We start from the raw sequence: 22,854 nt of genomic DNA, 5'->3' as shown, positions 1-22,854 counted from the left end.
CTAACTGTGGATGAAAAATCTCTCTGAATATTGTTACAAATATCATTTAAATATAAAATTAAGAAAAATAAATAGGAATCAGTGAATAATTATTTGTATGAATTACTTTTACGTATAATAGTTTTAAAACCCGGATTCGAAATATTTACGACACCTTGGCATAGGTAGTGAATAAAATCACTCAATTAAAAAAAAGTTTATTGGAAAGCAGAAAGTTTTGTGTAATTTAATGATTAACCCAAGTGCAAAAGAACTCCGCAAAAATGGATTCCGACCCACGATTCGACTACATCGGAAGCTATGTCACCAAATCGCTGAGACTAAAGCCAGAAAAGTGGTCCAGGGTGCTGTCGACGGACGAGTACAAGAATGTCATCACGGACTTTATGAACAATCCGACGATCCTTACACTGGTCGTGGTGCTTACCACCTCTTTGCAGCTGGTGCCTTGTTCTTCCTTTCCATGTATCCTCAAGACCAAAGGAGTGTATTTTGTGAAGAAGTCTTCTGGGATGGTACCTAAGGAAAGGGTCAATGAATTTATCATTGTTGGTAAGTAGAACTTGATTTCAACATATTTTCAGCAACTAATTAATGCATTGCATAAGTCTATTAACAAACTCTTGGAATAATATCTAATGACATTCCTGTAAACTTCAACCATAGTCGTCACAACGACGTATTCAAGATACCACACGGTATAACAGAATGTCCTGACACAGCACAGCATGACGAGAAGAATATTGCCATTGACTGAAATTTTTAAAGCACTAGATATATTTGATTAATTTAAATAATAAACTGGAAACTTTTTTAAAAATACCTTTCTTGCCTGACTGACTGAATGCTACAGAAATGAGATTCCTGAGAGAAATGAGATCCCATGTGTGGTAAAACCATGTATGATGGATGATGCTGAGAAAAGTGGAGATTTAAGAATGCAAGTCTGATGTAAGTGTAATGAGTAAGAATAAGAAAGGGACGCTTAGATGGTTTGGGCATGTAGAGCGAATGAACGAAGAAAAGAGTGTAAGGAGAATATATGACGCAAATGTGATGGTAGAAGACGCCCGAGGAAGACATGACACGATCAAGTGAATCAAATACTCGAGTCGGGCCATATCAAATACTGGAGTCGGGCCATATCAAATACTGGAGTCGGGCCATATCAAGAGTCAGAATAATAGAAGAGTATGTATGAGAAGATGTATGAATGTGAATGAGGCAAGAAGTGTGTGCCGAGACCGATTTGTTTTGGGGGTCCATTCTCTCTGCGTAACCCTGCGGGGAAACGGCGTGATGGTTAGTTAGTTATATTCCCAAGTTAAAAGTGTTAAAATCTGAAATTTTATATTTTTCTTTATTCAGAGGCATTGAGAATTTTTCGACCACCATGCCAGCACATGCCCTTGTTGCGATGGTTGATAAGGGTAAATGTTCTATAAATACACTTCTAGTTAGAGCGTTGGGAGAGTTGGAGGTCAGTTGGAGGTAAAAAAGCGGAAAATATTGTTTCACTTTATGTCATCTAAATATAATACATCACTGTATAAATATGTACCATAATATGTACGATACTGTAAATAAATACAACTTATTAAATTCCGTGACAGAGCGAAAGGGAGATAGGTGTTCACAAAGCACGATTGTTTTGAAATTTTAATTGTCTTCTGGACTGAATGCTTTTGAAATACATAGATTGAGAGACGTGCTTGGTAAAACTATTTATGGCCGTATTACAAATGTAATATGAAAGTTAAGTTCGGGAAAGAATGCGTAATGACAATGACTGAAAAATAATAACAATTCAAGGCTTTGATTTTATTTTTGGCGTATTATGCCATGTTGCCATTGATGTAGTTGCGCTTCTTATCTTTAGCAATCATTTCGGACAGCATTACAGTGTCCATCACCAGGGCAGATTGTGATGACACTATAATGCTATCCGCAACGTTGGCTAGAGAAGAAGGAAGACCAAAAATAAATTACTATAATATTTTTGGCTTAGAAAATCTCAAATAAAGGTTTTGATGGTTTGCACGTGTAGTGCGGATAGGCGGACGAAGAAGCGTCGAAGAATAAAATATGTTACGCGAAAGATAAAAGTAGAAGTTGGGGACGCCCTAGGAAGACATGGCATGATCAATTATGAATCAAACACTTGTGTCTGATCTTGCGAAAAGTCATGAAAACAGAAGAGTATGTATGAATTTTAATTAATATGTAATTGCTGACAAAAAGACCAAAAAAGATTTAGCAGGACTTAAAAGAATTGATAAATTAAAGAAAAGAAGGAACCAAGGGGGAGTGGCGAGAAGAGATGAGATCCTCTTCCCTCGTGGGACCTTTAGGGAACCAAGAAGGAGTGGAGAAGAGAGATGAGGCCACCTTTGTGAACTCTTCCCTTATGGCTCCTTCAGGGAACCAAGGGGGATTGCAGAGGAGAGATGAGACCTGGGAACACACATTGTGGAACCAGAAGACATAGCCACATATCCAATGACAACCCTGGTGAACTTTATCAAAGGGACAGGGTGACTGTTAAACGAATGAGGTAAAATAGGAGATAGCATAATGGCCCTATGGCCTAAGTGCTCACGGGAAGTACATGTATACCGTCTTCGCTCTATAAATAAAAAGAAATAGAGCGAAGAACGTTTGACAACCTTGTCTGATGGTTAGTTAATTAATTAGTTTATTCTGTCCGGATTTTGTCCCGTGACCTCAGGGGTCACCAGACGGTCAGCTTATTGCTCTGCCAGAGGTCGTCATAAATTATTGTTTATTGTCGTATTCATAAAATATTTAAAACTGGATAATTATAAATCGTAATTAAAATAAGTGAGCAGTAAATAGAAGAAAATTACAATGTAATATTACAAGATTACGAGTATACAACAAAATCATACCCATTACCCGTTTACTTATTAGACTTATTCTACTTTTTACACACCGGTTCAGCGTTAGTACATACACACAATAAATAAATGCATATTTTTTCTTTGTGTTTTATTATATGTTTCTAGAAAATATTATTTTCCTAGTTCCTACATTGCAATCTAAATCATTTACGACAATGATAGTATGCTGAGTATAATGTAGTTTTTTTTTTCTTTTTTTTTATTATCAATATAATGTTGTTTTACAGCTGTTTTTCGATATCTGTCTCACTAGGATATACCTGGGTCGAGACAGACGTATTGGATACATAGATGAGTATTTACATATTATTTGACACATGCATAACTATAACTAAAATATAAATTATAAAGTTGTACACATTTTAAACCGTGAAGACATATTAGAAAGTGTAGGTTATCCTACAGGGATAACAATATTATAAATGTATATGGAAAGATTGAGATAAAATAGTTAATGAAATAATAAATGAAAATTTTAAAAATCAGTATAACCTAAGATAACATATATAATAATATTTCATTACATTAAACGACAGAGGTTAATCAGCATCTACGGGTTTTCCAATAAGAGGTGTTATTTTGATATTCAATCGTAAAATATCAATGGTTTCGTTGCTTGTGTGGCACGTAGCGCCGTCTTGTTAAAAGCAAACGTTGTCCAGATCAATACCATCCAATTCTCGCCATAAAATATCATTAATCATCTCTCGATAGCGATCCATTCACCGTTACTGTTGCTCCAGCCTCATTTTAGAAAAAGTAAGGTCCAATGACTCCGCAGGACTATAAACCGCACCAAACAGTCACACGTTGAAGATAGAGAGGCTTTTCAACAATAATTCTTGGGTTTTACGAGCCCCAGATGCAACAATTTTGGTTGTTGACGAAGCCACCGAGGTGGAAATGGGCCTCATCACTCAAGATGATTTGCATTTGATTCACTCAAGTGAATTTAAATAATTTCAATGCGTGGTTGAAGCGTGTATCGTTCCATTTTTATTAATATAGTGGTTTTTACTTGTCAAATGTTAAAAAATGACAGCTTCAAAATTAACATCTACCGAAATAGCGGGCTTTTCAAAATAACACCTCTTATTTGAAAACCCTGTAGTTGGGGTACATACTTATGAAGGGGTTTTTATAAATTTTTTGATCTTAGATCGGTCTTGGCTTATGATCCAAGACTTGGTGTCTGTTTTATATATTTAAAAAATTGTGTTTAGTCTAATTGCTAGTGGCAGAGCATTGTATAGTAGATCAATCACAAAAAAAATATTAATACAAATATTAAAAAAAAAAACAGTAATTGCGTCGTTGGATATCAAGTGTTTTTTTTACATTTACTCCACACACGAAGCTCTGTGAAAATGTCTTCTTTGGGATGCTCTGTGGTCATTAAGAAAGGAAAGATAGGAAGTTATGGGAAGGAAAAATTTGAGGTGTGAATAGGATTATTTGGGTCAGTGTATCCAGGAGTAATGTACGAATCCATCCCGTGATGGGTTTAGAACAAGGCTACCTAACCTTTTTGCGAACAGTTGGGCGAAATTGACGATTTTGAATCACTGGCGGGCCACTGATTACCTGACGGTTCCTATTTCCATGGGAGGGGGGGTTGTTAGAGAATTTCTATAAAACATAATTCCCCACAAAAAAAAATCAAAATGAGTGCTCCCCACAAAATATTTGAAATCCATGGGGGGGGGTTGTTACGGAACTTCGCTGAGAAAAAATTCCGCGCACCCAAAAACATCATATGTGATTCCCCACAACAATTTTTCGAATTCCATGGGGGGGGGGGGTGGCTACAAGATTCCATTTCGGACGCATAAAATATTACATCAAAAACCGGTGTATGTTTGTTTAAAAAGTAAGTTCAACAGGTTAGATTTTTTCGTCGCTGATTCTCGTTCTGAGTAGCCTAAATAGCGATAAATCGCCTTCGTTGGCAACACTGGTGACAGCGCGCAAGCTGCATTGTTTGTTTTACCGCGGGCCCGCGACACTTTTTCAAATTGGCGGATTGGCGGGTTTTTTGAAAATGGTTCACGCGGGCCACTTATAATTCGTTCGCGGGCCACATTGTGGCCCGCGGGCCTGGGGTTGGGCAGCCTTGGTTTAGAACAATCATTTCTAAAGTGATCTATATTGACGCCCCAGGAGTCGATTTAGACCTGCAGGGGTGAACGTTAGTGAAAAAAAATTGGAGGTGCATGAGATGTAAATGGGGGTCTACGAGAGCCCTTTAAGCCACATTTTTGTGAAATAGTTTTCAAAGATACATTCATGTAAAAATCTCGAAACATTCAAATTGACTGGCGAAAATTATGTGAGGAATCATTTATTACAAAATTCTCAGCCTAATTCCCCACAGTATATTGAGGGAATTCTAGTGTCTTCTCTGAAATTCTATAGCCATCCCCCGCCCCCCACAGATCTGAAAATATTGTGTGGGGAATTAGTGGATTCGAAAATATTGTGGGGGATCCCAGTTCTGATCAATAGGGAATTCTCTTCACACCAAAAAATCACTTATTATAAATTATTCATATGTAGAAACACTTCAGACACAAGAATACATAGTTTTTATAATTTTCAAAAATCATTTATTAAAGTTATAATGACTTTAAAAACAGGCGCAAACGAAATATTTCAATGCAGCTAAGAACGCCCGGTGATTGATCAAGCGTTCAAGGGCGAACGATGACGTCACTGTTGACCGGCCTGAGTAGATCCTGCAAACCGATGGCGGCGGCGGCGGCAAAGGTGTGACGTAGCGGTCAAGATGGCGCATTACCGTTTTCAGAGCCGAAATAGCACGCAATTTTTAAAACAACTACAAAAAAATGAAAATGCATTTAAAAAAAAAGAAAAAAAAGAGGCACATAATAAAATAATTATCTTTATTGAAATAAATTATTTACAAAATGCTTTTAGAGTTTAGAGCGTCCGTCTTGAGAGGTCAAATGGTCTTACTCAACCAACATATTATCATATAAAACATATACGTGTGCTTCCTTAGAAGCAGTTGTTTCATTAAAAATAACCTTGACCGGGGTTAGTTTTAAACCAAAAAACGTGAAATGTTATTTGTCTTTAGATTTCTATTAAAATTAATTTCATTTAAAATATTAATAATCTTATTAGTCTTTCCGGCCTCAGTAGAATTAAGAGATTATATCACTCGGTAAGTTGTTTGATTACTTCTTAGATAGACATCTTCTTGTGAAAACCAGTTGAAAGAGGAAGACTTATTTATGTAAAACGCCACACTTGACAGTTTCAGCACTACGAACTATAATTTCTTGTCACGTTTTAATTTGCATAATGATGATTTGCGTAGATATGAAGCGAAGCGTAATCAAACCGGAAAGAATTTTATTTTATCACCATAATATTCGAGTAAAATATCATGATTAATAACTAGGATTTATATAGGAAATGAATGTTAATGATTTTGGAAACATTTATTTTGCGTTACAACTCCCAAGAACAGTCATCGATAAAAAAACACTTGAAATGTAGTCTATGAAAAGGTGATTTGTATCTTGCAACTTGCAATCACATTTTGTTCATAATTAAGGCGATGCAATACGTGGTAATGTAAAATCATGTGTTTTTGGTATGAAAATTTGGTCGCCTAGAAATGTTTCAGATGCTTTAAATAAATACCGCGAGTATAATACATGAAATAATCGAGTATTTTAAACATAAGTGTTTTTATAAGCACAGAAAAAAATAATTTATAAGGTTTATGAAAACTGCTTTATAGTTCAAAATTTCCTACTTACGAACCCATTTTCGGTTATGGTTTTATTGTATAATGTGGCAAATTAAGTTATTTATAAAATGATCGGAAAACAATTTGATATTTTTATGCCTGAACATCCACAAAATAAAATAAAAGGCGCTTTTTGGCCATGTTTTTTTCTTGTCTAAATCAAAACAGCTGGGTGGTGTTAAGCGGGAATTTAAGCCATATCGCCATATACATAAGGAGTGTTATTGATGGCGGCTGGATTCAAAACATTACACGACGTAGTGCATCGCCTTAACCATTAACCACATACGAGTAATTATCTATCTGACTTTTTGCTAGTTAAGTTTCTTTATTTCACTGAAATGCAAACATACAGACAAAACAATACTACCATATATTTTAATGGCTTTTCACGCTAAGGTATTGTTCTAGCCAGTGTCAAGTTGAGGTGTTTGTGTAATGTTTGTAAATGTGGGTTAAAATTTAGTAGTATTTACATGTACCTACATTACATGATATATATATAATATACGCTAAACACACAAAATAAAACAGATTTTTTTTATTAAATTCAGATGTAAAATTACTTTTGTTTTGAAATCTCACGATTGTGGTTTGAAATAAACTTTAAATTAAATTTAAATTTTGATTTGTTGATAAGTTGAAGCAATGATTAATTGATATAATTTATTGTAAACGTGAAAGAGACACATGAAACTAATGATACTAAGTAAATAATAAATAAAAATGAATACCTATGCATACATACAATTACAAATGAATGCTATAAACTAGATATGACTTTGTGAATACGTTTGTCGACAGAGGACAACAGAGTTGCCATGTTGTAGGGGGGCAAAATACCCTCACTGATCAGATCAGGGATGAAATTTTTGTATGAATTGTATAAAAAGTAGCTGAAAAACTGCGTAAAACATCTTTTATCTAAGCATAAAAGTTACGGTAAGCCTCCAGGTTGGAGGTACCTATGCTGTTGTTGCTATTCTTATCAGAATATTTACAATAGGGTACTTATTTACTTGGTACTTCAAAAGTTCTAAATTGTTCACGTTAAGAATTCTAGTGTGAGTAGAAAAGGAAATGATAACAGAACAATTCAGAGCGAAGAAGTCTCATTAATCTCAACAGACCTAGATTTCGCATAATGCCTTCCCAAACATTATATTATTCTTATTTTTAACTACAAATTTATGTATTTGAGCCGAATTGCCAAAGCGCTGATAATACCTAACACCTAACAGTTCTAACACATCGTCTAAAAAAGGCGCTACACAAAAATACAAATCATCCGAATATCATTGATTATAATCAATGATATTCGTCTACTGGTTTTGACAAAGGGCGCAAAAATTTTACTCGCGCCAGGCGCCGTTTGGCTCAAGGCCGGCCCTGTATATATAACTCATCCCGTGCACTATCGACGCAAGGGCGAGACGCATAAACGGAAAGTTAATTTTTCAAGTGAGTTTTATCGTGCGTAATCCAATGAGCCTGGAATAAATTCGTTTATGAATACTATGTTACAATGTTAGCGCTACTACATCCACACACTGGCACTCGTGCGCGGTGAATTAAAACGGTTTGGTGAGTTTTCAGCAATGAATTGCGTGTCGAGATGCATTTTCGAACGCTGACAGATACACTTTATTCATTCGATTATTTTACAAATGTAACTTAATGGAGTGAATTAAGACCCTCATTAATCAATTTGCTACACACATATTACACACTAGATTCATTTTAAAAGTGAAAAGCACTATTGATAATTTTAGTCAGGTGCCGCCTCTACCTGTCACCCATATTTCATTATGATTTGAGATTTTCACTGCCGAAAATATTATCGTGATTTATTTTTGGGGTTTTATGCCATGGAGCTCTTCCTCCTTTTTTAACCAACCTTTAAACAAACTTTTGCCAAAGTTTCCGACAGCGTTGCAGTGTTCACATTTGCCCTGATGATAGATACTGTAGCGCTATCCGAAACGTTGGCTAAAAAAGAGGAAGCGCAACACGGCATAATACTCCAAAAATACATCATCCAACTCCAAAAATGTATTTTCCTACTCGTACCTGCTTTCCATTGTTATAAAAAACTGCTTGGTATTTTACAGAAATTTAGATACAGGTAATCCTAAAAAAACTGCGACTGCTGACTTATAAGTTAATAATAATACATACAAATATGTACCGTATCTAAATCTACATCATCAATAATAAAACAGGTGATCTGGCTCCCAAGACGATTGACCAGTTGGCGGCCCTCGTGGATGAGATCTTTGTGCCCCTACTGTCCAACCCCCTCAACCACGCCTCGTGGCCAGCGGTGGTCGCACAGGACATCAAGAAACACGTGCACAGCTTGAAGAGCACAGTTTACCAGGTATATTACTAAATCATCGATAGCAAAACATGTGACCGCTCCCAAGACGACAGACCAGCTGGCGGTCTTGGTGGATGATATCTGCAATAATAATTTCATTCATTCAAGTTCAGGTTAGCGGGCAGACCCGTCAGTACCTACTATCAGCCCGTACATTAATAACACTATGTTCTGTATATACTGTACTTATTCTGATAAATGCTTTCTAACACCGTATGCAAGGACATTGGAGGTCTAGTTTAGTTAAAAATATCCTTGCGAGAGTCTTGAAGGAGTAATCATGTGTGACTTATACCAGGGTGGGAAAGCGGTGGATAAGATCTAATTGTAATCTAACATGCAATTGCTACTATAATGTAGAGAAAAGTTTCATTCTACAAGTGCAGTAGATAGCAAATTACCAACAACACTTAATATTTTCGACATAACCATACTAATGTCTATGTCAATACGCACGCAACACGCGACGCACGTCTTCTGTCATCGGCTCTCGATAGTATTCATTTTAATCGTTCGTTCTAGTCTATTTACAAAATGGAAGAGTTTGGTGATATCATTCAGTCCCTGATTAAAACGGTCGATGTTTTGAGTGGCAAAATCGAGGGTTTCGGTAGCGAACTGACCACGATTCGTTCAATTTTAAGTGACGGTAGTGCTAAAATTGTGTGCCCTTCATGCAAGTACTCGTACAACGTAACTGCAGGTACTCCCCAGGTACTAGCGCCGGCGCCAGACTTAAATGTGTGTGTGCGCTCAGCGTACGGCGATATCACTAAGCAGCTGTCTGGGACACCTCCACCGCCCGGGCCCCCCGGCCCCGCCCCCGCTCCTGCTATTACCTTAGCCGCTCTAGCCGGCCAGACTCACCTTCCCGTTAGCGGCGTCCAGCCGCTCACTACCCGCAAAATGACCACAAGATCCACTGCTAAAAAAGGAAAACCGGAGGAAGATCTACATTCCGCTTCCACATCTGCTGCAGCGGCGTCTTCTCCTCCACAACCACAGAGTACAATACAGCCTGTTGTGCCCAAGCTGCCAACCCAGCCAATAACATCGTATAGCGATGCCCTCGTCAACGGTAGACGACGATCTCGGCCAATCTGTAAAGGGACAGGGTCTATCGACGACAGCTTGGTCACTATTCCCAAAAACCTACATCTGCATGTATTCATGTTTCACCCGAATACCACAGAAGAAAATATATCTTCATTCTTAAAAAAGAAGAAGCCGGATTTAATTTACACTGTCGAAAAACTGGTTACGAGGCATGAACGTTATGCTGCCTTCAAAATAGGCATACCGGAAAATTACTTCCACTTTTTCCTGGACCCCACGATCTGGCCTGAAAACGTGGCCTTCAACGAATGGTCATTTCGGAGACCACGACCCCAAACTAGGACGGTCGATACGACGTCCGAAAAAGATAGACATTAGTGGAGTATACCAGAACGTTCGAAGTCTGAATAATAAAATTATCGACTTCGTGACAAACGTAATGTGCCAGAAACCACTTCGGATTGCTCTTACCGAAACTTGGCTAACTTCAAGCACCTTTTCGTCGGAGCTATTCGAAAACCTATACCACGTCTACAGAAAGGATAGAGGCAGTCGCGGAGGAGGGACTCTCCTAGCCCTCCGAGCTGACAGCCACTCACACGCGGAAAGAATGGACTGGATAGAAACCCAAGGTGAAGACTTGTGGGTGAAAGTATCGCACAGAAATTTCATCATTTATATATGTGTTGTATATTTTCCTCCAAATACAACATCGGAACAGTATCAATTATTTTACGACAAAACTATAAGTGAAAGTGTAAAGTTACAATCAAAAAATATTATTATTTTCGGTGATTTTAACTTTCCCTCAGGGAAAAACCCAATTGACGTTTTCGATTACTTTTGTTCTTTCTATAATTTAACACAATTCAACACTGTTTATAACATAAATGCACACATGTTAGACCTAGTATTAAGTAATGTAAATTCTAAAAATGCTGTTATCTGCCGCCATGACTCCCCATTAGTCAGAGAGGATATTCATCACCCTTCACTTTCATTCACATTCGATTACACAACTCAATCACATATACAAACAGACACATTGCCTCCAGACATAAACATGGGTTGGATTTTCCACGAAAGCTCAGATAACACACTTAAGAATGCCTTAGAACAACATCACTGTTATCATTACGATTACCTTGACGTAAATCTAGCTGTCGAAATGTTTTATGAACAGCTCAATAATATTTTCAACATTTGTTTTAAGAAAAGATCTACACGTATGCTCAAAGATGTTAGACAATATCCGAAATGGTTTAATGGGGACATCATTCACCTCATACGAGAAAAAACTAAAATGCACTATCTTTGGAAAAAAACAAAATCCGAACATGCCTTAGCTAACTTTAAAACTTTGCGAAAATCAATCAAACGGTTAAGTGGTCAGGCCTACACTGACTTTACACGTGAGGCCGAGAACAGTTTAATAACAGACCCAACTCGATTTTGGTTTTACACTAACGATAAACGCCGCGGCTGTGACAAACTTAACCAGATGGACTACAAAGACAATAAATATGATGGATCGTCTGAGATCGCCGCAGGTTTCGCACACTATTTTCAATCAGTATTTAGCGACAATATCCCCAAATTTGACATATCCTCTATAGCTTCATCGTCATTTAACTCTTTACCTGTACAAATTCATGAAATTAACGATGACGATATTATTACAGCTTTCCATAAGCTAAAACCTAAATACTCCGTCGGCCCAGATTGTATTCCACCTATAATCCTCAAAAGATATGCAAGTTATTTTGTTCAACCTCTAAAACATATTTTAACCTATCACTTCGCAAAAATATCTTTCCGGAAATGTGGAAACTAACGAAAGTAACGCCTATACATAAAAAAGGAAAAAAGTCAGAAATAGATAATTACAGACCTGTAGCTGTGTTGTCAGCACCCGCAAAACTTTTAGAAACCATAATTTATTCACAGATATATAACCAAACAAAACACGCACTCACCGAAAATCAGCACGGATTTCGTCCCACACTGTCACCTTCAACGAATCTTATGAATCTCATTACCTATATTAATAATTCATTTGAAAATTTTGTACCTGTTGATGTGATTTATACAGACTTCGAGAAAGCATTTGATAAAGTCGACCATGATATTTTATTAAAAAAAATTAAGTGACATCGGATTCTCTCAGAATTTTCCTCGCTTTTGTGGCTAGCTACTTACGCAATCGTCGTCAGTATGTCAGTTGCGGACACCATATCTCTCACGAATACAAAACTAACTCCGGGATTCCCCAGGGATCGAATCTAGGACCCCTTCTCTTTCTCTTATTCATCAATGACATTGGCAACACTATAAACCACTCAAAATATCTCCTTTTTGCTGACGATATAAAACTTTTCAAAGCAATCAAAAGTTACATCGATTCCATTCTTCTGCAGAACGATCTTGATTCTCTTGTCAAATGGTCGGAACTGAACAACTTACCCTTCAGTATTCAGAAATGCAGTGTCGTTACATTTACAAGGTCCAAAGATACATTCCTGTTCCCCTACCACATTAATAAACATGAATTAACACGTAAAAATGAGATTCTAGACCTTGGCGTAATTTTTTAAGCAAATCTCTCTTTCAAATCCCATATATCTGATATTGTCTCCCGTGCCAACAAAATGCTTGGATTTGTTCTTCGTAATTCAAGATCATTTACCAACGGAATCGCAATCCGAAGAACGTATGAAGCACTTGTTCGCAGTATCTTGGAATATAGCTCCATTATTTGGGGCCCTTCTGAGCAAAACCATATTCTCGAAATAGAAAAAGTACAAAAGAGATTCATGCGTTACCTATATATGAGGGAATATATGTACTACCCTTTCCTGTATCCATCCTTATTCTTAGCAGGAATGCTCGATCTTAATACATTAGAAGCCCGCCGAAAAATATTTTTAGGAAAACATTTTTTTAAGATAATCTCTGGAACTATACATAATCCACCTATTTTGAAAGAGATTAACTTATATGTCCCAGACAAGTATACTCGTGGAAAGTCCCATACCCTTTTTTATGCTCCAAAAGCGAGGACTTCTGCCTATCAGAACGCCCCAGTCAACAGAGCGACTGAACTGCTCAACGAGTCTGCATTGACCATCGACATTTTTAACGTAACCTACAGGCAGTTTAGCAATTATCTTTTGACGTATGTCACAAAGTAGTGAAACTGACCTTTTTACGTGTTTTGCTATACTTTTTGTCTAATTTGTAATCTTCTCCATAATGTATTGGTGAATAACCGTTTTACGGAGAACATGAAAAATAAATAAATAAATAAATAATAATACTACCCAAAGTAAAAGGCCAAACCAACGACAATACATACTGTCCTGCCCGTGTCTGTTGGCTGCCAATGTTACCCCATAAAGAGCAATAGCATCTTTTAAGAAGAGTAAAGATTCACACAGCGCAGTACATAGAAAAATACCAACAACAGTTCATATTTCCATCATAACCGTACTAATATCTACATGCTAACCAAGGTAAAAGGTCAGGCCAACGACCATACCGTCCTATCCATGCCCATTGACTGCCTACTGCCAATGTTACCCTATATACCTAAAGCAATAGCAACTTTTACGAAGAGTATAGATTCACACGCAGCAGTAGGTATCTACATATTATAGAAAAGTAGGTACCACTAACGCTGCGTATTTCCGACATAACTGCACTAATATCTCCATTCTTTTTAAGGTAAAGGGGCAGGTCAACCGTTAAACCAACCCTGACCATGCCTGTGGGCTGCCAATGTCACACCGTACAGAGCAATAGCAATTTTAACAGTCAAAAATCATTTAACAGGTACAGTGGATAGAAAATTACCAACAGCAATGCATATTTTTGACATAACCTCAGGTAATAATGTCTTAATTCTACCCAACGTTAAAGGCCAGGTCAATTATCAGACTATGTACTTACACAAATAGATATGAACCACCAAGAATGCATATTTTCGACATAACTGCACTAATATCTATATTCTTTCCAAGGTAAAAGGTCAGGTCATCCGCCAGACCAATCCGGCGATTGGTTTATTTATTAATCCGGCCCATGCCCGTGGGCAGCTAATGTTACTCAAACAGAACCATAGCAACTTTCATGTACATTAACCACTTGAGCGAATTTTGGCGTATTATGTCAAGTTTGCAAAACGAATGAGCGATCGCTTCCCAAATTTATAGAACCTAAAAATATGGGATTCATTGGTAGTGAACAGTAAACAGTTTCATGTTTCCATATTAAAATTTTGAGCAATAGTATTGATAAAATAATATGGTAAATGTGTATATATGACACACATTGTGAGTATCATTCAACAGCTGCAGTAGAAAGAAAATACACATAAATTGCACTAATATCTGCGTTATTTCCAAGGTAAAAGGTCAAGTCAACGGCCAGACCGTCCTCCCCATGCCCGTGGGGGTAGAAAGGGTCCATGAGATGGAAAAGGGCATCCTTCGCGGGGAAGAGGTGGACTTGTACCTCAAGAGCGCCATCGAGGGGGTCATCATCAAGTGGGCCTCGCAGATCAATGACGTAATGCAGGAGGACTCTTCGCACGCTTTCAATAATGGGGCTAACCCTACACCAGTGGCCGGTAAATAAAGTTACAATTATTAAAGCAAAAGTTTACAGAAATACTAAGTATGAAACTGCGAGTGAAAAGAATAGGACAAATTGAGTTTTGATATCGCCCTCTTGAATACTAGCGCTAGCAGCACCGTGAAAAATCATGGGAAATTTTAAATTTAGGCTTGCTGAAGCATCGGTCGGTGGCTGAGTTGACATCGCATTTGGGTCCCACCCAGGCGTAGTGTGTTCAATTACTCGGCTGTCTAAGTCCTCGATCACAACACAAGCAACATTTTCAGCTTACTGTGGTGGTAGTAGGAGATTTTCAAATATTATCAGGTTATTCATAACCCGGGATCGTATGTCTTTATTTTAAAATAAATAAAAAAACCCTTTTAATTTTTAAATATATAAAATGTTGAAGTATTTATAAAACATTTGCCTAAGGATCATTGACTCTCAAAAACAAATATTGTCCATTTTCTTTATAATTTAATATTTTTTTTTGTTAACAAATTATCTATTAAAAATAACTATTAGAGAGACGTCAGAAATTTACCTTTTGAACGAACACCACTAATAAACTTGTAAAACCATCTGTCAAAACATTAACAAAAGAAACACAAATTTCAATTGTAGAATTAATGATTATAAAAAAATAATATTTAAATAAAAATCTGAAACAGAAAAATCAGAAAAGGAAACGGTCACATCTGGGACACGAACCCAGGACCCTTGTCTTTCCGTGGCAGTGCTCTACCAACTGAGCTAATGGGACCCTATTCCCCTCAGTCACTTTTAACTGTATCATACTTCGAATAAGAACTACAAACATTGTCTTCATTTTTTCACCGCACATTTTTCGACACATTGCACGACCGTTTCCTTTTCTGATTTTTCTGTTTCAGATTTTCGTTTAGAAATCACTAATATTGTCTTCAATATTTTAATATTACAATTTGAGGTTTTACTCAATAAAGTTATTCCGAAAAACAAAAAAAAAAAAAAAAAAATAGTTTTCTGATTATAAGTAGATTGTATGTAAATACTTCATCGCTAGTCTGAATTCACACAATAATCATTTCCAATTATTGTGAAATTTTCAAAGCAAATAATGTTTATTGAACGTGAATAATGTCACGCAGGAATATTTCACTTCACGCACATCACACAGGGAACTGAAATTGGTATGTTACACGAGGAAAAATATTTCCAAACATTATATTACCCATGGAAATATTAATTATAGTAGAAATGTGACATCGTTTACGATTCAGTATTTTAAAAACACTGCATTTACATTTGCATGCGGATATTACATTTTTACATGTTTTAGATAGAAACCGTCGTTCATTGACTCAAACAGAGTCTCGTTGTTCATTGACTCAACCCATTCATCTACAATCAGAGCTTCAACTAAACCTCTACCTGACATCTGTAAAAAATTTTTCTCTTTCATATCTTCAAATCATCCAAAATGATCTACTTCCCTTATGCAAATTAAAATATTGTCACGTCACCCTATCCCCAACAATTTTAGAAGCATTCAAATCTCCCGGCCCGTACTAACAACTGTCAATAATATGTTCAATGACATTTGATCTAAATGGCCCAATTCTTCTCTTTTATTTATTGATGGATCCAAATCTCCCGACTCTCCTAACTGTGGTATAGGTAATAACGTTTACCACAATAATTCTAATGAAAGAATATTTCATTCAATTTCAAATCAATTTTCAATATTTTCAGCCGAGTGCATTGCAATAATAGAATCTCTCAAATGTATAAAAATAATTTTGAACATTCCCTCGTTCTCTCTGACTCTCTCAGTTCCCTCCAAAAACTTAAATCCAGTCCTCTTCTTCATCCTGATGATCACTTTGTATGCCTTATCCTCCATTCAAAGCTATGGAAAAACTTTAACTCTGATTTGGATTCCTGGACATGTTGGCATCATGGGTAATGATATTGCGAATGCCTTGGCAAAACAAGAAGCGTCCAACCCTGTTGTTACCCTCGTAAACCACATTCCCCTATCTGATATTTTTTCCATCATCAAAGATAGATCCCGCAATGTTTGGGCAGAGTGTTGGCACATTGCTAGTCAATCCAAGGGAGCCTGCTATGCCTCAATACAAAGGACTATCCCATCAAAACCGTTGTTTCAACAATCCCCCCATTTTTCCGAAAAATAAATTTCTTCACTTATTCGAATGAGAATCGGACATTGTCCCGTTCCTTCCTTCCGCTTTTTTAAAATTCATGTCCTTGACTCCCCAGATTGTGCATTATGTGGTTAAGAAGTGGGAACTTTAGATCAGATATTTTTTGGTTGCCTTCTCTAAACAAATATCCTCTGTTCTATCAAGCCTTATCTAAAATTTCCTCTCCGCCATTCAACATCTCATCTCTTCTAAATCCGAACTCGACTCCAATTTTCATTATAATTTTTAAATTTGCTTACTTAAATACAATTAATATTTAAATTCACCTATTTCTCGATAATTTTAAATGATGGCCAAGAACACCCTTGAAGGTTGAAAGCCAGAAATAATGGGAAAAAACTAGAAACACATATTTAATATCTTTCTTCTCCTCAAATTTCCTCGAGTGGAATTATACCATAAATAAACCACCCACAATAATACTTTACTTGGTAAACATTGCATATTGAAGAATTTTTTTGTTTTATTATTTTTATTACTGTATTGAGAAATTTAATTGTAACTCGGGTAGGTACCTACCAACCAATAAGATAATAATATAATACAAATTTTTTTGGACTTCCCCTTGTGTAATTTTCAAATGTTTTCGAAAACTTCCAACATTATGACGTGGAATATTTATCAAAATGTCAGCTGTCAAATCGATTAAAACGTTGTTTCTTCAGTTTTGCATTAGCTTTATAAATCTGTAATGCTGATTTTATAGTTTCTGTTACAACGGTAATGTCTTTTCATTATTTTATATTGTATAGAACACGTGCTACGCTTTCATAAAACTTGTTTTTACTTCAATTTACTACTAACGTTTCCTGGTATATTGCTATTTTATACTGTTCCAACAAGAAATTTCAATATAAATCGGATCAATATTCGTTTCTCATTTCATAATCAACCCCATTAACTGTTATTTATTATATTTGTGACAACAAAAAGCAATAATATGTGTGCAAATTGATGACAAAGTTTGAGATGTGCAACTATTGTAACTTCATTTGATTTCCTCATTATGTGCGCCCCTATTACTTACATTAAAGTGCATTAATATGAAGAATTATTAATATATTTATTTAATTTTTTTTAGAAATGGAGTTCTGGAAATCTCGTCTCAAGAACCTGAACTACATTTATGATCAACTGAGAAGTGAAAGAGTCAGGTGTATGGCTGTAATACTAGAGGTTACAGATTCTGCGTACTTCCCTTGCTTTAGAAACCTCTTCAGGAATATTGTAGCTGGTAAAACAATAATACATCTACAAATTGATAATTATTATGTACTCAATATGCAAATCTGATACTAAGTATTTTTCAAACATAGAAAAGAGGAACATTGTAATATTTAAATATTGAAGACAATATTAGTGATTTCTAAACGAAAATCTGAAACAGAAAAATCAGAAAAGGAAACGGTCACATCTGGGACTCGGAACCAGGACCCTTGTCTGTCCGGGACAGTGCTCTACCAACTGAGCTAATGGGACCCTATTCCCCTCGGTCATTTTTAACTGTATCATGTTTCAGATTTTCGTTTAGAAATCACTAATATTGTCTTCAATATTTAAATATTACAATTTGAGGTTTTACTCAATAAAGTCATTCCGAAAAATAAATATTCATTCTAGACTTGCAGAAAAGTCAACAGATGTCGCACATTAAAAATAAAAAATAAGATAGGTTTATCTAATAAGACGCTGTTTGGATTGCATTTAGTTCGGGTTGAATCTTGCGATCATACATAAAGATAGTTGCCAATAAAAATGTGCGGTGAAAAAATGAAGACAATGTTAGTGGTTCTTATTCGTAGTATGATACAGTTAAAAATGACCGAGGGGAATAGGGTCCCATTAGCTCAGTTGGTAGAGCACTGTCACGGAAAGACAAGGGTCCTGGGTTCGAGTCCCAGATGTGACCGTTTCCTTTTCTGATTTTTCTGTTTTAGATTTTCGTTTAGAAATCACTAATATTGTCTTCAATATTTAAATATTACAATTTGAGGTTTTACTCAATAAAGTCATTCCGAAAAATAAATAAAAAAAAGGAACAATGTATTTTGTTAAATTTAATTTGTTCTGCAGCCCTCACAGAAGCCAGGGATATAAACATGCACCTGAAAGGCCTGGCCAAGCATTTTCAGAACTTGGAAGAAGTTGAGTTTTCTGAACTGATTCCTGTCTTCAGGCCAATGTTTCACATTCTGTGCATCGTTTGGTCAGAATCCAAGTATTATTGCCACTCCTCCAAACTGATGGTCATACTAAAGGAGCTTGGGAATCTTCTTATTCATCAGGTAACACATTAATTAATCTATTTTGGCTGAGTATTTCACAAATATCAAATGAGCTCAAGGGAAGAGAATGACTTATAATTTAACCTATCATTAATGAAACAATTTTATAATTGACTTTAACATCTACACTCGAGACCTCCCTCACACTGAAGGCAGAAAATTTGCTTACGCAGATGACATCGCCGTCACAGCTCAAGCCAAAACCCTTAAAGCAGCAGAAGATATCCTCAATTCTGACCTAAAGGCTTTGGAAGAATATTTCCTCAATTGGCGACTAAAGCCAAATGGGTCGAAAACAGTTGCGACAGCTTTTCATCTTAGCAATTCACAAGCGGATGCCAAACTCTGTGTTCAGTTTGATGGAAAAAATATTTACCATGACCCCCACCCCCGCTATCTCGGAGTTACTTTGGACAGGAGCTTGAACTACCGGCAACACATGGAAACAGTGGGTAAAAAAACCAGGACAAGGCTTAACTTAGTTAATAAGCTAGCTGGAACTAGCTGGGGATGCGACGCCAACACGCTCAGAACAGCATCCATTGCCCTGGTTTTCTCAACGGCTGAATACTGTGCTCCAGTATGGGCTAGAAGCGCCCACACTTCCATGGTAGACGTTCAGCTTAATGCCACAATGCGAACCATCAGCGGGACTTTAAAATCTACTCCTCTCCCTTGGCTCCCCGTACTTGCAAACATAACCCCGCCAAACATCAGGCGAGAAATTGCAACACTGAGGGAATACAAGAAGGCGCTGCAAAAAAGCGCAATACCTCTACACGAAGATGTCGTCTCCCACCCGGCATGCCGCTTGAAGTCCCGAAAGCCCTTCTGGGCGGAAGGAGAGAGGCTCCTCCGACTACCTCTCACCCCAGAAGATAGGTGGAAACTTGAGTGGCAAACGGCCAACGTGGGAAATGCCCATCTCATACAGGACCCCACCGAGAGACAGCCTGGGTTCTCACTGCCTCGCAAAACCTGGTCCGCCATCAATAGGTTAAGGTGCTCCCATAGCCGCTGTGCCCACATGATGCACAGATGGGGCCTTAAAGAGTCGGCGATGTGTGAATGTGGTGCGGTGCAGACTACCGAACATGTGGTCAACGAATGCCCGCTCCATTCATTCCCCGGCGGGATTGATGAGGTCCACATGGCGACGCCTGAGGCCCTAAAATGGCTCGCAGATCTAGATGTCCCCCTCTGACCCCCCACCATACGAAAGAAGAATAATTGACTAGCTGACTTGGTTGCTGATTTGATTCATTTAATCGTGCCATCTCTTCCTCGGGTGTCCCCGAATTTTTCTACCATTCTAACCACTCTTAAACATTCCTGGCACTATTAAAAACAAACTTTGAAATTTTCAGCGAAATCGGTCCAGTAGTTTTTGAGTCCATAGGGGACAAACATTCATTTTTACGTATATAGATTAGGAGACGGTCGGTAAGCACTCGGGCCTTAGGACCGTTGTACTATCTCTTGTGTTTTACCTTATTCCTTGACAACTCTTTAATGAAATTCTGCAGGGTTGTTGTTTGGTATTCGGCTAGGTTTCTTGGTTCCACGACTTGTCTTCCTAGTTATCTGAGCCATCTTTCTATCAATATGGAACGCTGTCCACAGATAAATTTGTGTTTCGTTTCTTCTTTACATTTCCTACAGCTATTGGCGTTTTCACTCCCAACAGTTTTTGCATGTGTCTCCTGAGGTGACAATGTGCTATTAATAGTTCTTTTGATACATATACTTTGTTTTAATCACAAAATTTATTTAAATCGACAACTGATTTCAGGCAAGACAGCAAATTCAGAAATAATTAGCATCTGTGGCCATTAAGTTGTGATGTGGGAAGCTGCACAAAAATAAGAGATTGGTAAAGGGCATGGATAAAAGAAGGGAGAGGAGATGGCACTTGGGCAACTGGGCACATTAGATCAAACAAACTCAACTGGGCATAATTAGGCACGGCATACTAGGCCAGTATGATTTCACCGCTCGGCGTGGGCAGACGTTCCTTCACAAGCTATAAAGTGCTATTGTTACCTTTAAATCAGAGGTTCCCAAAGTGGTCTATATGGACCCCCAGGGGTTGATATCGGCTTGCTGGAGGTCTATGTCAGCGAGAAAAAAGTTTGGGGTCCAACAGATTCAAATGGGGGTACATACTAGCGGACCCCCATTTACCTCAAGTCAACATTTAGGAGTTCCGTAAATGACTCAATAGACATAACACAAATATAATAGACTGAGAAATTACTTATTTGATATTTGTATTTTTATATTTCCTAAAGTTGTTAATTGAGGTATATAAATAGAGTCTACGTTCCTTTTCTCGTCAGAATTTATATTTTCAAGCAAAACATTGCACATTGGAAGCCGCGAATTTTCCTAGTTCCCCAACTTGTTTTTGAAAAACGTCCAGGGTAATAATGACGTTCAACATTTATATGCACTTCACACAGACTTCCAAACTAAGTTTGAGGACATTTTGACTATCGAAATGGAACGTTGAAGAGTCGGATATCATGTGACAAGAAGAACTGACCAGAATAAGCACTGACAAATAACTTAAAAGGCAATTCTGTAGGGCCAGCTACAGAAAGAAATTCCCGTTGCTTATCCTGCTTCATTTTCATTTGGTGTAATACCTCATAAGGGCGCCCTGTCTGCACAATGTAAAGACAGAGCAACTATACCGCCACCCGGTTGTTGGACAGGCAAGGGAAGGGAATCTTTTTACCAAAAAAATAAATGTTTATCACATGGGACGTTAATAGTTTTAGGAAAATTCAATATTCGGCAGGCAATGGGTCCACGGAAAAACTTTTTTTGGCAAGTGGTCTACGGGGCAAAAAAGTTTCGGAACCTCTGCTAATGATGAAATGCAGTATGAAATTTCGAAAAAATCATAAGGAAGAAAGTTAAAAACTAGGGATGTCATTACTTTTCAAGTGAAAATATTTTTATTGTTATTTTTTATAATAAATTGCTTGTGTTTCTACCACGTGTTTTCGACACGTTTTGCCATAGCAGACTCCTTTGTAAAGCAATGTTATGCGATAATGGGCTATGAATATAGTTACTTTAGAGGTCACAATCTCATAGCTTTGGCTGGTCAGATGTAACATTGTTATCCCAAAGGGTCGGTATGTGATGTTTATTTCATTTAATTCCGCTAGATGCCTTTTTGCCTTAATTACATAAATTAATCAAATAAACATTAAAAAATGCATTTTATTATCTATTCTCTTCACAATCAGTTTTATTCAATGTTTAAATTATTTTCATGTTTTAATTAGCGCCATCTATTGCTAAATCGAATAACACTTGGTATTTGTGCCGTGATGAATTGGCGTGTCAACTTGAAACCCTCACCCCCTGCACCCCAGGCTTCTATCCCCGAAGTTAGCGACAAAAGTCTTGCAGGAACTGTTCGTATAACCACCTCCTCTCCCTTCCTTCCCCCGTGGTAAAGGGTGTACGTAGAAAGCCTGTATTTAGAATGGGATTCAATGGGTGTACGTAGAAAGCCTGTATTTAGAATGGGATTCAATGGGTGTACTTAGAAAGCATGTATTTAGAATGGGATTCAATGGGTGTACTT

At 37.2% G+C, this 22,854-nt stretch overlaps 1 protein-coding gene across 1 annotated transcript in view; it reads left to right on the top strand.

Moving 5' to 3' along the window:
- The first annotated feature begins 263 nt into the window (after positions 1–263).
- The window catches only part of Dhc93AB (Dynein heavy chain at 93AB), a 111,272-nt gene continuing 88,681 nt past the window's right edge, over positions 264–22,854 (top strand). The window contains exons 1-5 of the mRNA XM_089640559.1: positions 264–552; positions 8,925–9,082; positions 14,543–14,765; positions 18,047–18,199; positions 19,039–19,250. Coding sequence (XP_089496685.1) covers positions 264–552; positions 8,925–9,082; positions 14,543–14,765; positions 18,047–18,199; positions 19,039–19,250 — 1,035 coding nt within the window. The remainder of the gene's footprint in view (positions 553–8,924; positions 9,083–14,542; positions 14,766–18,046; positions 18,200–19,038; positions 19,251–22,854) is intronic.

This window comes from Hesperophylax consimilis, chromosome 15, assembly GCF_061612785.1.
Source record: "Hesperophylax consimilis isolate HC1 chromosome 15, BYU_Hcon_1.0, whole genome shotgun sequence".
Taxonomy (NCBI): Eukaryota; Metazoa; Arthropoda; class Insecta; order Trichoptera; family Limnephilidae; genus Hesperophylax; species Hesperophylax consimilis.
Note: the sequence above shows the minus strand (reverse complement) of the source record. Positions and strands in the feature narration are given on the sequence as shown.